This window comes from Notothenia rossii (genome assembly GCF_949606895.1).
Source record: "Notothenia rossii genome assembly, chromosome: 4".
Classification (NCBI taxonomy): Eukaryota; Metazoa; Chordata; class Actinopteri; order Perciformes; family Nototheniidae; genus Notothenia; species Notothenia rossii.
The window spans coordinates 79,208,397-79,226,399 of record NC_136902.1 but is presented as its reverse complement, the minus strand read 5'-3'; the positions used below and the strand labels follow the sequence as shown (position 1 = coordinate 79,226,399).

Here is an 18,003-nt window from a genome sequence, read left to right as displayed (position 1 = left end):
TTTTCCGGGTTTCTGTTTTTTTTCAGTTTTTTGTTCAAAATGTTAATATGATAAACTAAAGAGGGGAGAAAGAAGGTTTTAGTATTATTACTACTACTATTATTAGTGTTTAAAGTGTTCAACCACGAACAAGAAACATACAGTACATAGGTCATGATGCCACTTGTCTATGAAGTTACAATCATTCACTGAAGGTTGACTATTTGTAGTGAAGTAGTTGTTTATCAGTCTTCCAGCCCTGCCATACTCTGTTCAACAAAACACAGATTTCTTTCTTTTTCTCCTGTTTTAAGTCAAACACATTTTCACCTGTACAATATCAAATGCAGCACTAGACTCAGGATGACCAAACTTAAATTGTCTGCAAAATACAAAGATGGTGTCAACATCGTCAAAGTAATTTGTAAAAATACTGGAGGTGCAACATACTGTAGTACATAGCCTATGCCCTGGTTTGTTACCATTTATAAGTTCACAAAGAAATACAAAGCCTAGAATGAATTTTAATTCCATTTACACCAAGTATTTCAAAACACTTTCCACACACACATCTCCCCGGTGATTTAAACATACTTACAAATGCTCAAACATGATACTTTGACTGGTTGTCTCTTTAATTGGTTTCATATAAATAATATATTTTTGTATTTCTTATGATTTTTTTTGAAGCAGCATGAGAATAGTTCCAGGATAGGATAGGACTCAATTAATCTAAACTACAGTATATGACGTGCAAGAGGACATTGTTTTCCATGTTCCAAATCAAATACACTCTGTCTTCATTATTGAAAGAATCAGTCAAAAATTATTAGAATATGTGAAAGGTGAATGTGAAATAACAAAAATTAACTAAGTTCACAAATAGTCAGACAGCCTTTCAGTATGTATTTGACTATTATTATTGTTATCTTTATTAGCAGAGGTGGGAAGTAACTAATTTACTCAAGTACTGTACCTAAGTACAATTTTGAGATACTTTTACTTTATGAGTATTTACATTTTATGTTACTTTGTACTTCTACCCCACTAGAATTCAAAGGTAAATCGTGTACTTTGGATCCACTACATTAATTAAATACCTTTAGTTACTTTGCAGATTGGGATGAATGATGTGAAATATAATCAATACTTTGTTTACACCTGGAGTAAATTCACAATCTACCCTGCAGCATACAAAGTCATTAAAACTAGCTGCACCTTTAACAGCTTTAATAACACTTTAATGCATCAATACCTACAATCAAAACATACAAAATATATTATTCTGAAATGAACCAATCTGCATAACGAGTACTTTTACTACTTTTAGTACATATTTGTAATGCTAATACTGTTGTACTTTTAGTCGAGTAATATTTTGAATGCAGGATTTTTACTTGGAACAGAGCATTCCTACACTCTGGTACTTCTACTTTTACTCAAGTACAAGATCGGAGTATTTCTCCCATCTCTGTTTATTACGGCTTGATGTTCAACAAGTGAAAGTTTACTATTGTGAAGACACATCTGCCAATTTCAAGAGGTTTCTGCATGGTATGTTGAGAGATAGTCCGCTGATGCCCTCTGCTGACGGTGAGCACACATCACACAAACATCCCAGTACATGCAGATGTTGCAAAGAAAAAATAAATATATAAAATGATATAATATAATAATAATATAAAATGTCTCTAAAACTCACACTTATTTTTCCCTGAATAGAATGCAACCTATTATTTTTCTATACACAAGCCAAGTTAAAGTCAGGCCCATTCACAAACCGCCCCCTACACCCTACCCCTACACCCTACCCCTCCGTTTGCGCGTTCACGCGGAGGGTCCGCCATATTGAGGGCTGTTCCAAACCAACGAGTATGGAGCGGTGTGGAGGGGGAGTGGGCTATCAAGCCCTCAAACAGCGAGTCTGCAGCGGTGCTGACTTGAGACCGGTCTCTACCTGACCGGAGTCACGCTGTGTGTGTCCGTCAGGAAACACGTTTACAAGTATTTCCAGCAAACGTCCACTGATAAACTGCGATGTTAACAACCTCATGATAACCTCATATGTTTTTAACTTAGGATCATACCTGTGTTTAGTCTAGAACAAGGTAAATGTGTGCATTTTATTATAAAGTTGTGTATACAGACTGTTGCAAAAACTAAGAAGCTTATAAACATCAGGTTTAAAACTAAAAGAACACAATTAAAGATGTTTGGAGTTTTATTTGAGTTATTAATTTACATTTTTTGTCAAAGAGATGCTGATTTGAAACCGTTGTTACATACAGTTACGGCATTTCCTATTTCTGCCGGAGAGGGGAGGCCGTCCCAAAGCTTGCTGCTGTATTTACTCCCTCCATCTGACAGGAGCCTCGTTGAGCTGCGAGTGTGGCTAAAGGGTCGAGGGAGTGGTTTGCGATTGGGCCTTAGTCAAAATGTTATCCCCAGACCAACAAAGGCTCTTTAATATTCGACCATGAGAGTTAAGAATGTAAGTTTGTGAATATTACATTAAGAAAAATTAGATAGACCAATTATTGTCATATTCAGCGAAACTAATCAATTCATTTTTAGAAGTAGGCTAATATAAAGCGAGGCAGGTTGAACACTCAAATCCTTGTTTCAGGGTAGCACAATAAATACATATCTAAAACAAAACAGGGACAAATTAGAATCAATTAAGTAAAGTATTGTAAATTAAATAAACGTATACATGCTCTTCAATTATGTATTAATGTTGAGTAAAAAGTTACGAAGCAAAAAAGACGCCCCGTCTCATTCTGATGACGTGTACAATTTCAGTTTACTGAGGAGCTGGTTTCGTAGAGGCGATTTCTTTAATATCAGAAACACGCTTCTTCCCGTCAAACAGGTAGGACAGTCCGCTTCATCGTTTGTATCCATTATACAAACTGAAAATACGCTGAATCCGTGTAACAGTTGATCTTATTGGTGCTGAAATAGAGTCGTGGTGACCCCATGACAGCTTAGCTTGCTAACTAGCTAACCAGCTAACTGATGCAGGACGGTTAGGGCTGCTAGCTTACCCTGCTAGCTGGATGGCTAACTATCGCCAAGCTCAAGCTGCTACTATATGGTTAAACCTGTGACAGGACATAAAAAAGCCTAAAAGTGGCTAGTTGTAAAGCTAGCTCTATAAAGGTTCAACGGTTTATAATCGTAAAATGATGGATGGATGATGGGTAACCGTGACAACACGTTATACCGTAAAGCACTGATAATCATATGTTCTATGCTCGGTTAGCTGTCAGTGGAAGCAGGTGTGTTTCTTTTCATTCCCTTCTACCTGGATGTCATCACTGAAAGTTTATAATAGCATCAGAGGGAAATGCATAGTGTGGAAGTGCTTAAATCAAGATTGAAACATCTCTGTAATGTATTGTTTGCCTTTTACCACAGTATATACAATGTGTTTTTAGGCTAAGATGCCTAATAACTCCTGCTAACGAAAGCTAGCCTTTCAGTTGACACTATTATACTTGCATATGTTTGATTCTTGTTTACGTTTCCCCTTTTCAAGTAATGAAATTAAAACAATATCTTGCAACTCAAATGAGGCGATAGTAAGTAACCAGCATTGTATTGTTATCAGTGTCATAGATATTAATCGAATAGGATGTCCTAATAAGATGCAGGAAATATGACGTAAAGAGACAGGAAATGTTTTAAGAATTGCACATACAACCCTCATTTGTTAAAACATGTTAGGTGGTTTGCTGGGGACACAAGTTCCAGTTAATTTGAATGAAGTTTTGATTAAAAAAAAAAGAAGCTACCAAGCTGTTAAGGACAAGGTTCAGATGTTGTGCAGTTTTGCATTTCACTGGTTTACAGGTCAAGGTGATAGTGGGACAATGACTAAGATGATGAATTGTAGGGCTGCGCCCACGTATTGACTTATTGGTTGTTTTTGTCTAAGTCAACTAAGATTTATTCAGCAGGTTACTCATTTTGATGTATTAAAAACAATTCAGGACACTTTTTTTTTTTAAATGACTTGCATATTTCTGTTAAAGTGGTGCTTCTGAAAGATTTTTTGGCGGAAATCTCAGTTTAAGCTGTCTGACAATAAAAATCAACAAATCAAAAGATGAAGATAAACGTATGAGTATACATAGGAATTTCTTTAGTCAAATACTTTTTTGCGTGTGAGAGAATATACTCTGCATGCTCCTGTATCCCTTGCTCTGTTATTGAATGTCTTTATACTATTGACAGTTTTTGTGTCTGCATCGCTCCTTAAGGCTGGGATCTTGGATGGAGTGAGTGTTGAGCCCCAATGAGATGACTGACCAGGGCAACAACAACCAGCATATCTCCCGCAACCCCTTTGCTGCTCTCTTCGGCTCAGTCGCTGATGCCAAGCAATTTGCATCTGGGCAGAAACCCGAAGCGTCTGCTGAACCATGTGGGTAGAGTTATTCGAGCAATCTTCTGATGAGACGTATTGTCAGTGTTATGAGGGATGCGTTCACATAAACACATTTATAACATGTCAGTGAAGTAAAGGTCATGTTAACATCTGGCTCAATGGTATCCACATTGTTTTTCATACCTACCCTCTGTCTCCTGCACAACAGTGGAGGACTCGGGAGAGAGCCATTCAGAGTCGGAAAACTCTGTTTCGGACAGCGTTGATGAAAATGACGATTCCGTGGCAGAGATCAGTCGCTCCTTCCGGTCCCGGCAGGAGCTGTGTGAACAGCTCAATGTCAATCACATGATCCAGAGGATATTTCTCATCACTCTGGACAACAGTAAGTAGAAGGAGGAGAGTAATACGTTTTTGATCTGTAATTTATACTCCTTTCAAAGAGAATATGTGCGTCCGACTAAGTTCCATTGACTACATGATAGACACAACAATATGAGACAGCTGTCACTGCCTCAATTCTGCTTGGTACATTTAGCAGAGGCTATGGTCTGCATTGAAGTTACTGATAAAAAGTGTATTTTGTTGCAAATTAACAACAAAAAAGTTTTCCGATTAAATTCCTCCTCTTCTATCAGATTCACTTTTGCTTTTAGATCCCCTTCTCTCTTCCTGTTTTCAAATTTGCTTTCTCTCACTTTTGGTTTTGCATAATTAAATAACATTTAAATATTGTTGTCATGCCAGGAAACTTTCATGTTAGAACCAATCCATATCAGGGTTGTGACCCATATAAATAGACACAACTAGATGTTGGTTTGACCCTGTCAGAGAGTCAGAATAGGGTTATAGACAGGGGTGCACATAACTGGTACGCAGGAACGCATGCCCGGCAAAAATCTAAATTGCATAACGTCACTTGTGTCACTACGCGCCTTTACGTACCTGAAACATCAAAACAAAACACATATTTCGTCTACACGTGTTTCTTGTTAACACTCAATGGAGTAAACTACGAGAGATGTAAAAAACAAAGACATTAAGCAGCTACGTTGCTGTTTCGCTCCCTGCAAAAAATCTTCGGACTTTCTGTGACTGACTGAACTGGAGCTGGGCGAGCCGCGCAGGACATAACGAACGGACCTCTGAAGCTTTACTTGAGGCAGAGGCTCCGGACAACAGAGTTGGTCGCCGTGTGCACAGACAGGGTTAACGTCGGTAGGAACAACATAATTGTGCCAAAACTCTGCCAACTGGCTGCAGTGGGAGACTCCCCTGTGCACATTCTGTGCCCCGCGCACACTGGAGAACTGCGCAAAATCAGATGATCACAACGTTCACGCTCTGTGGTCAAGCTGCTGCAATTTTATTTCCACCAAAGTGGAGTAAAACACACAGCTGCAAACTTCCTCAGGGTGTTATGGAAGAGTTTGAAATCAGACAGAGGTGGAAGAAGTACTCAGATCTTGTACTTGAGTAAAAGTAGAAGTACCAGAGTAACTTACTCTGTTACAGTAAAAGTCCTACATTCCAAATGTTGCTCAAGTAAAATTAGAAAAGTATTATCATCAAAATATAGTTAAAGTACCAAAATTAAAAGTAGTCATTGTGCAGGTTGGTCCATTTCAGACCTTTCATGCATAGAGGTCACTACAGTGGACAGCTATTCAAAAGGTGTTTTCTTCTATATGCATTGTTTGTTTTTGCATAGTTGCACCATCAGCCACTACATAGGACCCTATTGCATCATCCCATACGCTGCCACTCAGTGGAAAGTCAGTGTAAGTGCATGATACATGTCTCTAAACCAAGATGGACGACAGAAAGCCACATGGACCAAGTCACCCATCTATATCTTGCCAATCCTTTTATGGAAAGCGTCCCCTGCAGGTATAAATGTGTTGACATCAAGTAACAACTAAGGACTCATATAATTCATAAATTATCAAAGAATTTATTTTATGTTTGCAGGAAATCATGATTAACCACCTGTCCACTGCAGTGGACGTCATGCATCACTGGCTATATTTCAACTACAATGAATACTGGTACTGCTGCTGTTGTTCCCAGGGCCGTCCCTCCCTACAGGCAGATCATGCAGACTGTGTGGGGACTCACCTTGTGGAGGGGGCCACACCTTGCGGAGGGGGGCCTCATCTGAGGCGCACCTATGCGCTTATGTGGCGCAATTAGGGTGGCGCGGCACGGTTTTGCCGCTGCGAGGCTCCACTAGCACTCATCAAATAACTGTGCGTGGGGCCTCAAATTGGCCCCTGGCCCTGGTTATTCTTGAAAATACTTCATCTGCAATATCTTTTTGGGCCGTAAATCAATGTACTTATGTTATTATGATGTAATTTTCAGTTTGCACATCTTTATTTATCATTTTTTCAAAATGTACATCTCTTCAGTTCAAACCCTGAACGCATACTGTCCACCTGAGTGGACATATAAATATCTCTTTGAAAAAACTAGATTAAAAAAAAAAAAAAGTTCAAATCTTGTTTTTCATGCCCCAAGAGCAATAATAACACTTGGTAAAAAAATCCTGACTGAAGCTTTCATAATTCATGCATGAAAGGGACAGTATATATGATATGTTTTGTAATGATTGATCATTAAAGTGTTATCAAAGCTGGTAAAGATGCAGCTAATTTGACAAATTAGATCAAAGTCAAGTAAAGTACAAATATCTCAGTACTTGAATGAGTGTACTTAGTAACTTCCCACATCTGAAATGAGATATGACTTCAAGTCATGTGATAATCTCTTAGTATTTGATCCTTCAACTTGGCCTCAGGAAATGCAAGGACTTCACAGTTTTGGCAACACATTTTGGAGAAAGCAAATCGGAGGCTTAAAAAGAGACAGGGAGGTGCATCTTCATCCTCTTCATCATCGAGCATGCAAGAAGTGTAAATAGAGGACAGTGAAGGAGACACTGAGGAGGACCACGCTTCAAGTGGGGTGCGTACCAAACGCTGTCTCCTGGTACTCATCTGAGTAACTCACTCAAAAAGTGATGTGCACCCCTGGTTATAGATGTAGAAGTAGTTACTAGTACTTTCGGCAATATCCCGATAGCATACTCTAGCTTTATGTTCATAATGAACCGGTTTATATTGTAGCCCTTTAAAGCCAAAGATAACGAAGCCCATGTGAATCTCTGGGTGTGAGACGATGTTGGAGAATCAAGTCAGATAATCCTCATTGACCTTTTTACATTTCCAGTTCATCACGTTTCCCTGCAGTACTTCCTTTTTTGTGGAAGGGACATTAGGCAGACAGACAGGAAGTTGTCTGATCCTGTTAAGTCTGCTCTGTTGTCCCCCTGTTATTTCAAGTGCTCTAGCGACTTGAAAGTGTAATTTCCTGTAAGCACTGCAACAAATGACTCATAGTTCTTGACAATACAAAGACCTTGCATACTAAAGTCTTGCTTCTGACTCTCGACCACTGAGACCACCTAAGGGTGTGTGATGGTGATCAGGAAATGAATGTTAAAAGTACCCCTGTTTTCACATTAATACATTCTGTTGCACCTCAGTTTGAAATAAAGAAGTAAAAACATTAATTGCATTTAATCCCCATGTGTCTTTTTGCCAGTTGCGACAGCATTGCTGGTATTGTTTTCCCTGTGGAGTCTGTTTGTGTCTGCGGACATGTCATTTGGATGTTATGGTCAGCTGTTCCTTTAAGCTTCATAGGTTGTTTTGTGTAATATGATTTGTGCAGACTTAATTTGAAGGACCCTGGTTCTCTCCCTTAGGTGACTCCAGTCTGAGAGGAGGTAATGGGATCCCCCCTCGCTGTGTTTACCTGGAGGAGATGGCTTCAGATCTGGATGGACAGGACTGGCTGGACACGGATAACATAGAACAGGTCTGACGTCTTTTTGTGTCGTCACTCCATTTGTCCCACATCCTGTTTCTACTAAATGTTAAGAACTTCTATAATTTTAGGATGTTTCAAAAATGTATTATTGAGTAAGTTGACTGATTTGTGTCTTTAGGCTCTGTTCAACCGTCTGCTGGTGCTAGAGCCGGGGAACAACCTCATCTACATGACGTCGTGCAGCGCTGTCAACCTGTCAGCTGACCGTGACGCTGGAGACACGAGTGCCATCCGTTACCTCTTCGCCTGTTACCAGAGGTCCAAAGAAGAGGTTTGTTATCGTAGCACTTTAACTAACCTTTTTCAGAGATTGCCAGTTGTAAATATTCTCATTAATTGGAACAGAAAAATAACCCTTTTGCACTATTTGATATGTATTTACTTGCACATCTCACAACATTCTCTTGCCCTATTCTATTTCTATTGTTATTTCTTTCTCTATTTGTATTGGTTTAATTTCTTTCATGTCCTATATATATTCATGTTGCATTGTTGGAGGAGCCTCGGACTTAAGTCTTTCATTGCCATATCTACACTGTAGCTACTGTGCACATAAAGCCTTGAAATGAATTGAATTGAATTCAATAGAATAACCCAGGCTCTTTCATAATTTAGTGACTGGATTATCTGTGTATTAGGTGACGAAGGTCCCGGAGAAGTTGCTGTCGTTTGCTGTACGCTGTAAGAACCTGACAATTTCCAACACACGCACAGTTCTGCTCACCCCAGAGATCTACGTCACACAGAACATCTATGAACAGCTTCTGGACTTGTTGCTGGAAGGTTTCCGCGCAGCACGTAGGTTCAGGACTGTTTCTTTCCTGCCTCGGTAAAGCTTTTCCTTGATTCTACTCTTCTCTGTTTCTTACAAAGCCGATGTGTTTCAGAGCCAGAAGAGGTGTTTGAGTTTTTGGAGGAGATCATTGCTGGCCTGCTCTCCGACCAGGAGGTGCGCACCTTTGGGGAGGTCATAGTACCGGTGCTGGATATTTTCCAGGGACGCATCAAAGACCTGGACCTGTGCCAGCCTCTCCTCTACTCCTACCTAGACGTCCTGCTCTACTTCAGCCACCATAAAGATATTGCCAAGGTCAGGAGAAACACACAGATGTTCATACATGTTATCATAATTATGACTACTGACAACAACTACAAAGTTCGTTGCCCATCACTAATCGAGTAATATTCAATAATTCACAGTACATCAAATAATCATATTCAGATAAACAGACATTGCCGAATATTTCACTGTTCTTTTTATTTATTTTTAAGGTGTTGGTGGAACACATTCAGCCCAAAGACCCAGCTAATGGTTTGCAGTACCAGAAGACCCTGCTGGGAACAGTGTTGAGTATCTCCTGCTTGTTGAGAACCCCAGGTGTGGTGGAGGGACATGGCTACTTCCTGAACCCCTCCCGCTCCAGTGCCCAGGAGACAAAGGTCCAGGAGGCCAACATCCACCAGGTAAAGAGACTCTCTTCAGCTTGATGTTGCTGTCGGATAAACGATGTTTACTCTCCTTGTGTTGCAGTTTATGGGTCAGTTTCAGGAAAAGCTTCACCAGATTTTGAAAAACCTGCTCCAGCGATCCAGTGAGACGCGTCACTTGCTGCTCTCGTGGTTGGGCGGCTGTCTGCAGGCTAATGCCGGCCGGGCCAAGATATGGGCCAATCAGATGCCAGAGATCTTCTTCCAGATGTACGCTTCAGATGCATTCTTCTTAAACTTGGGTGCAGCACTGCTGAAGCTGTGCCAGCCCTTCTGCCGGCCGCGGTCACCCAAACTCCTGACCTTTAACCCCACCTACTGTGCCCTCAAAGAGCTGAGCGAGGAAGAGAGGCGCAATCGCAATGTGCACGCAAGAGGTTACTACATTTGAAAATTAGCATCAATTTGACCAGTTCAAATACATTATCATCATTTTAAGTATTAGTGCAGCTGCTCTGGTGTTTGCATTGTCTTTATAAATGGGCTCATAGCAGTTTGGATTTATAGCATTTATAATTTTACAATTGTACAAACTACATTTTATGTCTAAATAATCCCCAATCTCTTACGCCAGGTCTCGACAAGGAAACCTGTCTGATCCCTTTGCCCCCCCAGCAGTCGGTGGAGTCTGCGCAGTCGTACAGCCTGCTGACCGAAAACCTCATCCTCACACAACTCACCATGCATCTCGGCTTCCACAGGTGCATACCTTCAAAGAACTTCCATAAATAAATAAAGAAACTTCCCGTTTTACATACCCCACAGAAATGTAGCATACCTTATTTTCTTCATATTCACACCATATGTCAGCATTAACCCGTACTGTGTTTTTCTGTTTGTTTCCATGCTTCTGTGGCGTGCATGTGCAGACTCCACGAGCAGATGGTGAAGATGAACCAGTCTCTCCATCGGCTCCAGGTGACGTGTCAGGACGCCCAGCGATCGGGCAACCCCATGTCGGATCAGCTGCTGGAGCAGTTTGAGCGTCTGATGATTGTTTACCTGTCTACCAAAGCTGCCACCACTCAGCCCGCCATGCTGCAATGCTGCTTTAGCCTCCAAGCTTCCTCGGCTGCGCTGCTCGTTCAGCTGGGTGTGGGGAACCAGGGGCCTGAACATGTAGCACTCAGTTTCCCCCTGCCCCCCCTACAGAACACTGTGCTCTGCTACGTACCAGGTAGCTCACGTCTCCCACTACACTACAAACAGAGTTAAACATAAAGCCGCTCAATCTTAAGCTTTGATTGATCAGTGGGTTCAAGGGAGGCTGACATTTCATTTCTATACATTTTTCATGCTTAAATCTCATCAGGTTGTTTCATGTTTTTATATGTGTTATCTCGTAATTGGAGCATGTTTAAAAGTGTGTTGTGTAAACTTATACTTCAACATATAATTGATAGAAATCCTTTTCCTATGATATTACGACACCTTGCAACTTGAAATTATTAAAATTTCACATAGATTTTATTTTAAGATGTATATTTTTGTATATTTCACTGTCGGGTTCAGGCTCAGTCAGTTCAAATTATTTTGGACCATTACGTTAAAACCTTTAACTCTGCTTATATAATATATATAAGCGTCTTTGAGCATTAGGAAAAGCACTTTACAAATCCCATATATTTTTATTATATGCAGGTGATACTTCAATATTTTATTTATGAATGAATGAAACCCTCTTTATTTGTCACACATACATGCACGCAGCACACAAAGTGAAATGTAGTCTCTGTTTTTAACCCATCCCAGAACTAGGAGCAGGGGGCAGCTGTGCATGCAAGGAAGGGATTCATCACTTTTAGTAAAATGATTCATTGATGCTGAACATACCTTTTTATGATATTCATCACTTCTGTGTGCCTGTTCCGACAGAGTTCTTTGCAGAAAACATGGGAGATTTTTTCATCTTCTTGCGTCGATTTGCTGACGATGTTTTGGAGACTTCTGGAGAAAGTCTGGAGCAGATTCTTAACTTCATCACTGTCTTCATGGGAAACATAGAGAGGTACACAACTACATCTACTATATCAGCCATTGTTGTCAGTTGAAAGGAATAATTGATGTCCTATGGGGTTTGAATGATGCAGACCGCCTTAGAGTGTTTGGCTCAACACCCTCTGTCCTGCATGCACAACAGGATGAAGAACCCTCATTTAAGAGCAAAGCTGGCGGAGGTCCTAGAGGCGGTGATGCCCCACATGGAGCCGGTGGCTTCTGGTGCTATTCAGCCAGTCGTGTTCCAGCGAGAGAGAGCCTTCTGCTCCTATAGACACGCACCTGAGCTGGCCGAGGCCCTCATCTCTGTGTTTGTAGACATCGAGTTCACAGGTATTGTATTCCTCACAATTTTGTATATGCTATCGTCGTAGTGATGCAAGCAGCATCGAACTGTATCATATAAAGTCCCCTTGAAAAGTCCAGTTCAGGTGCTGTCACAAGTACAATCACCTAGTGAAAATAACTTTATGTAAGGCAATGATGAAAACGAACATCCAAATGAGAAATTGAAGAAAAAAGAAATTAGCAATGTTTGATTTCTTTTATTTTTCCCATTCCTTTTATTAGGTGACCCTCATCAATTCGAACAGAAATTCAACTACAGGAGACCCATGTATCCCATCCTCAAGTATATGTGGACAAAAGAAAGCTACAGAGAGAGTATCAAGGTAAAAAAAACAACTGGTGACTTTGAGGTTTTCCATCCAAGTAAACTGTTTTCAATGGTTTATTGAATGGCCATACAAAAAGAGGCTCACGTGTTTAATTATTAAATGTATTTGGTGTGTGCTCTCTTATTATCTAATCCTGTCTTAATCATGTTGCATGCTGTTCCAATAGATAGAAATCAACTTTTGAAATCCGTGAGAATGAAAACACCACTTAATAATGAACATTACAATGTTGGTCAAAGACAAGTATCGGCTGGTCGGCCGCTCCTAGGTGTATTACAGAGTTTGCGATTTGGAAACTTCATCAAGAGCAGACCTAGATTTTCGGTGAACAACAAAAAACTCTGCCAAAAGGCCAATGTTTCCTCACTCTCATCACCACTCACTCAAATTGTGTCTATTTCTAGAGGAGTAGTAGAGAGGAAAGAAAACGGCCCGGGTAAACTGTCCAGGGTGTGTCATTCGGTTTCACTCAATGAACACAAAGATTGGCTTGGGCCTCTTGACTCATGACTCATGACAGAGTGAAGGCAGTAGAGAGAATGAGGGCTGAAACAGGCATCTATGGTTTATCACCAGGGGATTTTATGTATTGGAAAATTGTAGTTTGTCGAGCAGATTGATCTAAATTGGCCCTTTATTAAGTTTGACATCTCTTGTTTCAGCACTTGGCGCACTATGCATCTGAGAACCTGGAGGCCATGAACCCCCCTCTGTTCCTCAGGTTCCTGAACCTCCTGATGAATGATGCCATCTTCCTACTGGATGAGGCTATTCAGGTAAGATGATTCAAACATGCACCACCTGACATCAATATGGCAAATAAACTTGTCCATTACATTACTACTGTGTAGTTTATAGTCAAGTACCATTATAGTTTGTTTGTCTGGTGTTTATTTCATCTTTTGCTGTGCTTACTTTGCATTCATTTTTTGGTATTGTAAAGTATTGTGCACAAGGAGAACATCTGGCACAGAATTAGTCGATGATGGCCATATAAACGTAATTAATGACTTAAGTTTTTCATTAGCTAAAAAAAAAAATCTTATCTCATAGTACCTGAGTAAAATCAAGGTCCTTCAGTTGGAGCGGGACAGAGGGGAGTGGGAAGGCCTGGCCCCCGATGCCCGGAGAGAGAAGGAGTCGAGCCTGCAGATGTTGGGACAGCTGGGACGCTTCCACAACATCATGTCTAATGAGACCATCGGCACCCTGGCCTTCCTCACATCAGGTCAGAAAACACTTGATTCTTCATGTTGATTCATCCATTTAAAGTTTGTCTTCCCCCCTCCCTTGTGTGTTCTGCTTTAAACAAAGTTCTCTTTTCCAGACATCAAAGGGATCTTCGTGCACCCCTTCCTGGCTGAGAGGATCATCTCCATGCTGAATTATTTTCTGCAGCACTTAGTGGGCCCTAAGATGGGGGCCCTTAAAGTCAAGGACTTCAGTGAGTTTGACTTCAAGCCCCAGCAGCTTGTTTCTGACATCTGCACCATCTACCTGAATCTGGGGTATGTAGTAAACACTGAACATATTCTCTTGTGCTATATCCTCTGAAGAAGAAATACAGTGGGACATTGCTGAGTGTGATCATTATTGTGGTCCAATTCATATGTAAATACCATTTTTTGTTTCTGTCTTTGGCAGGGATGAGGAGAATTTCTGTGCTACAGTCCCAAAGGATGGACGATCGTACTCTGCCGCCCTCTTCTCCCAAACAGTAAGGGTGCTGAAGAAGATAAACAAGCCTGGGGACATGATCGTGGCGTTTGGACTCCTTGCTGATAAAATAAAGGTATCTTTTGTCTTGCAGGGTTCCCCTAGATCCTGGAAAAACTATTGCCCAATTCCCAGTCATTGAAAACGTCCAGGAAAATTATTTCAAAATTCTCCTATTTTTAGCTTATGATTTATTAATGAATACCAAGGGCTACAAAGCCATAATATTTGGTCTAGGTTATGTTCAGGATCACATAAGATTCAAATTCTAGTTTATGGACAGGAACATTTTGAATCGGGTACTCTCAGTTGTTGTGGAAACGCTGTGAACACTTCCTCAAGTCAAGTCATGCAGGTTGGATGACATTACAAGACGTGCTTTCTTTCTAACTTGTTTTAAACTTTTAAATTGTTAAGCTGCTTGCTACTTGTTTAGTATGCAATAGTTTTACTTTGGTCATTAATCTCTGGCTGGGAGAATTGGTTTCAAATGTTGGTCAGGCCTCGGTCAAAACAATGAATTTGACATCCACAGAGAGGAACAGGTCAGTGAATGGCGTGTTCAGTGTCACTGCATCACTGCAAGTGGCCTGGAAAATAATGTCTAGAATTGGGAACCCAGACTTCGAAGCTTTTTTAGGAATCTTTGCCCTGTTCTCTGTGGTAAAGAGAACACAAAGGATTCATTGTCATTGTACCTCTCCTTTAGCCCCATGCAGACAGACAGCAGCAGGAAGAGGAGACGTATGCAGATGCCCCGGATGAGTTCCTGGATCCCATCATGTCCACTCTGATGCTCGACCCGGTCCTCCTCCCTTCCTCCAGTGTCACAGTTGACCGCTCAACTATAGCAAGGCATCTCCTCAGGTAGGGTACTTCCTAAAAGCGCAAGAGTTACCTGAAATAATTGTCTTTATTTGTCTTTCTGCATGCAGCAAAATTGGTCCTGTACATCTTGTCTTTATTGTAATCTGATGACTTTTAACCGTCACAATAGACTTGAAGGGAAAGCTTGGTGCACAGAAGTAACAATTAATTTATACACATATGTCTTCCTCGTAGTGACCAGACAGACCCTTTCAACCGCAGTCCTCTGACCATGGACCAGATCAGGCCAAACGAGGAACTCAAGCAGCAGATCTTACAGTGGCTGGATAAGCATAAGCTGGAGAGGCAGCAGCTGGGACCCAGTGGCTAGCCGCGAATCCTCGCTGTGACAAACAATGAATGCATCCCGGGTTTCTTTCACAGCTTACATCTAGCGTGCTCCTCTGCTTCTTGTCTAATCCATGGTGTGCTTGCCTCTGTGGATTTCTTCAGACTAACATTGCATTAGCTTTTACATGCAGCCTTCACGCTCCGTGGATTCCCTCTGTGAAAAACTGTCCAGGCAAAACTGTAGCTCACAGGCTGGTGACGACTTCAAAATCCATACCAACCCACGCAGTAGCTGTTTGAGTCCCATGATGCCCCGTGGTACCATGATGCACCCGCTGGTCTCTCTCCCTGAATACTGTGTATTAATTAGCTCATTATTACAATCAGAACTGTGGCCAGAAGCATCACTTTCAACAGGACTTGTTGAATGTACTGAATGAACTCCTGACTGACCAGTCGGCCTAAACCAGATGTTATACTGCAAGGTGAGTATTTTGGGGAACTGTTAAAGCAGAACATGGAGGAAATGGTTAGGATTTAACTTCATGAAAGACAAAAACACTGCCTCTTAAAGTTCTTGAACACCCAACGTTTCAGCATATTAGGCTAAGTCTCAAAGCAGAATTGTAAATAAAATGAGCAATTAAAGGCAACAGCAAAGGTAAAACTGAAGTTTATGTGTGTGACTTTTATTTGAGTGGAGATAATCTAAATTTAGATGGAGATGTTTAAAATAATTGTCTCTATTATAAGCATACTGAAGCACAAAACCATACAGAATATACTTTTTCTGTATTTTAACCTTTATATCTAAGTGTCTTTGCATCTTCAAGTCCACCTGCCTTTAATTAAGTAGTAATGACAGATCTCATTAGGGTCTGAGAGCTTGCTTACTAATAGGTTGTTGGATAAGGATTTAAACTCTGTTTAACTTAGTACTCAGTAATAACACTAATCTAAAATCTATTTTCTATTGGGGGCCAGTCTAAACTGAAATCTCATACTAAAATCAGTTAATGGTTGAGCATGGCATTGGTAGCCTTGCTAGGTATGCTCAAAGTGGTTACAAATTAATACTAATTAACAGTGGTGTTAAACAAAACAAACATGTGTTTAGTCCTTGGAAAATAGATTTTTACTCACAACTTGTAATAAAAAATGTCTCAGACTTTAAAAAAACTCCTTTCAGAGCAAGAGTAGACATATTACAATTCCTTTCACTGAGTACTTTTTATGACATTAAACTCTTCCTCGTGTAAAATCTCTGAAGTGCCACTTTGAGACACACAGCAGTTATCAGGGCCACACAATAACTGCTCTTGGCACAAAAAGCAGTCGCAGAAACATGATCAAAATACATCCAGAAATAGTTTTTAAAAAATTGAGACACAGCAAGTCTCAACATTTGCTGATCTTGCTTCACAGGGGGCGAAACATACATTTATGAAATGTTATTTGGCTAGTTTATCATAAAAATGTTTAAAGATCACAATATTTTATAAATAAACTCATAAGCTTTAATTTTGTTGATTTTAAGGTCTTTACAACGATCACATTTTTGGATCAAAACATAATAAAAAAAGCTAAATTTTAGGGTGTTCAATAATTTTTGACTGGCAGTGTATTTATTAATAATTTTCACTCTTTGATCAAACATTCACCGGATTAACTGATGTATCCTGATCTTGCATTTTGAACTAATTTACTGATTTATTTTAGCATTTGGCCAAACAAATGATCAATGGGTCCAGAACAGATCGGTGCCTAAAACCAAGAGCCTTGCAGTTAATGTCAGTGAATGAGGATCTGACTTATTTCATACTAAAGAGAAATAATGATGAGTTTGTTTCTTTTGGGCGTTACAGGGAGCTATGGGTAGAATATAAGAGAAGGATCAGAATAAGATGACTCTTTTTTTTTTAAGTAGCTTTTTCAATCAAAGAGTTTTAATTCAAAATTGAGTGTGGTTGTAAGAAATGGCAAAAAGTGAGAGATGATGTATTAGTTGGCATGCCCTCATACTGTATGTTGAATATCTACCACCTGAATGATTACATGGGTTAAATTATAATGCAATATTTTTGTTTTAATTGTGATTATAAAATGTTTATTTTGGATGTACATTATGATTAATAAATAAAACTAATGTGCGTTATATAACACATTGTAATGTTCTCCTTCAGATATATTATGACAGCGTTAAGTACATTGCAACATGTAAAATGTGTGTTTTGCTATTGGACCACCACAAATAGGGAATGTACAACAAATAAATAGAAGTTTAACTCAAAAGACTACTTTAAATAGATTATAGTATATTATGTAAATGCCGCATGTTTAAGAACAAGCTTGAGGTACATTTATCTCAAGGACAATATGAATATGAGAATATTTTATTTTCCTTCAATAACTGGGTCTCAGGTTTAAGGGTCCTTAACATTCTTTATAATGTCTCCAGGCTATTTCCAAACAGCTTGTGACTATATGTCAGGAAATGTAAGCAGGTATGTGTGACATTTTTGAGAGCCAGAACCCCCCTTGTTCTACTAACAATTCTCATATCTTTAAGAGCTCAAACTAATTCGTTTTGAGACACTCAAGCTCCTATAATAGTACTTGGAGCTGCTCCTGGTTGTAACGTGCACATGTAGTTAACATCATAAACTTTAACATTTAACCTAACAATCCCTATTAATGAGA

At 40.0% G+C, this 18,003-nt stretch overlaps 1 protein-coding gene across 3 annotated transcripts; it reads left to right on the top strand.

Annotated features, from left to right (window-relative positions):
- Positions 1–2,329: 2,329 nt before the first annotated feature.
- On the top strand, positions 2,330–17,463 carry ube4a (ubiquitination factor E4A). Of its 3 annotated transcripts, none has more exons than XM_079677345.1 (20): positions 2,330–2,470; positions 4,245–4,408; positions 4,581–4,757; positions 8,142–8,254; positions 8,385–8,537; positions 8,905–9,064; positions 9,154–9,356; positions 9,539–9,730; positions 9,798–10,131; positions 10,329–10,455; positions 10,624–10,931; positions 11,630–11,762; positions 11,895–12,085; positions 12,323–12,423; positions 13,092–13,205; positions 13,483–13,657; positions 13,757–13,937; positions 14,074–14,221; positions 14,855–15,012; positions 15,208–17,463. In XM_079677345.1, exons 2-20 carry the CDS (start codon positions 4,285–4,287, stop codon positions 15,341–15,343), a joined length of 3,228 nt encoding a protein of 1,075 aa, XP_079533471.1. In that variant the 5' UTR covers positions 2,330–2,470; positions 4,245–4,284; the 3' UTR covers positions 15,344–17,463. The 3 variants fall into 3 exon arrangements, with proteins under 3 accessions (XP_079533471.1, XP_079533470.1, XP_079533472.1); XM_079677344.1 differs by lacking the exon at positions 2,330–2,470 and adding an exon at positions 2,704–2,851; XM_079677346.1 differs by lacking the exon at positions 2,330–2,470 and adding an exon at positions 3,097–3,260.
- Positions 17,464–18,003: the final 540 nt, after the last annotated feature.

Bases quoted from the DNA above. Each gene is read 5' to 3' on its own strand.
- ube4a (XM_079677345.1), top strand. From the start codon at position 4,285: ATGACTGACCAGGGCAACAACAACCAGCATATCTCCCGCAACCCCTTT. The intron at 13,206-13,482 runs GTAAGATGATTC...CTTATCTCATAG, and splicing joins TACTGGATGAGGCTATTCAG to TACCTGAGTAAAATCAAGGT. The intron at 15,013-15,207 runs GTAGGGTACTTC...TCTTCCTCGTAG, and splicing joins ATAGCAAGGCATCTCCTCAG to TGACCAGACAGACCCTTTCA.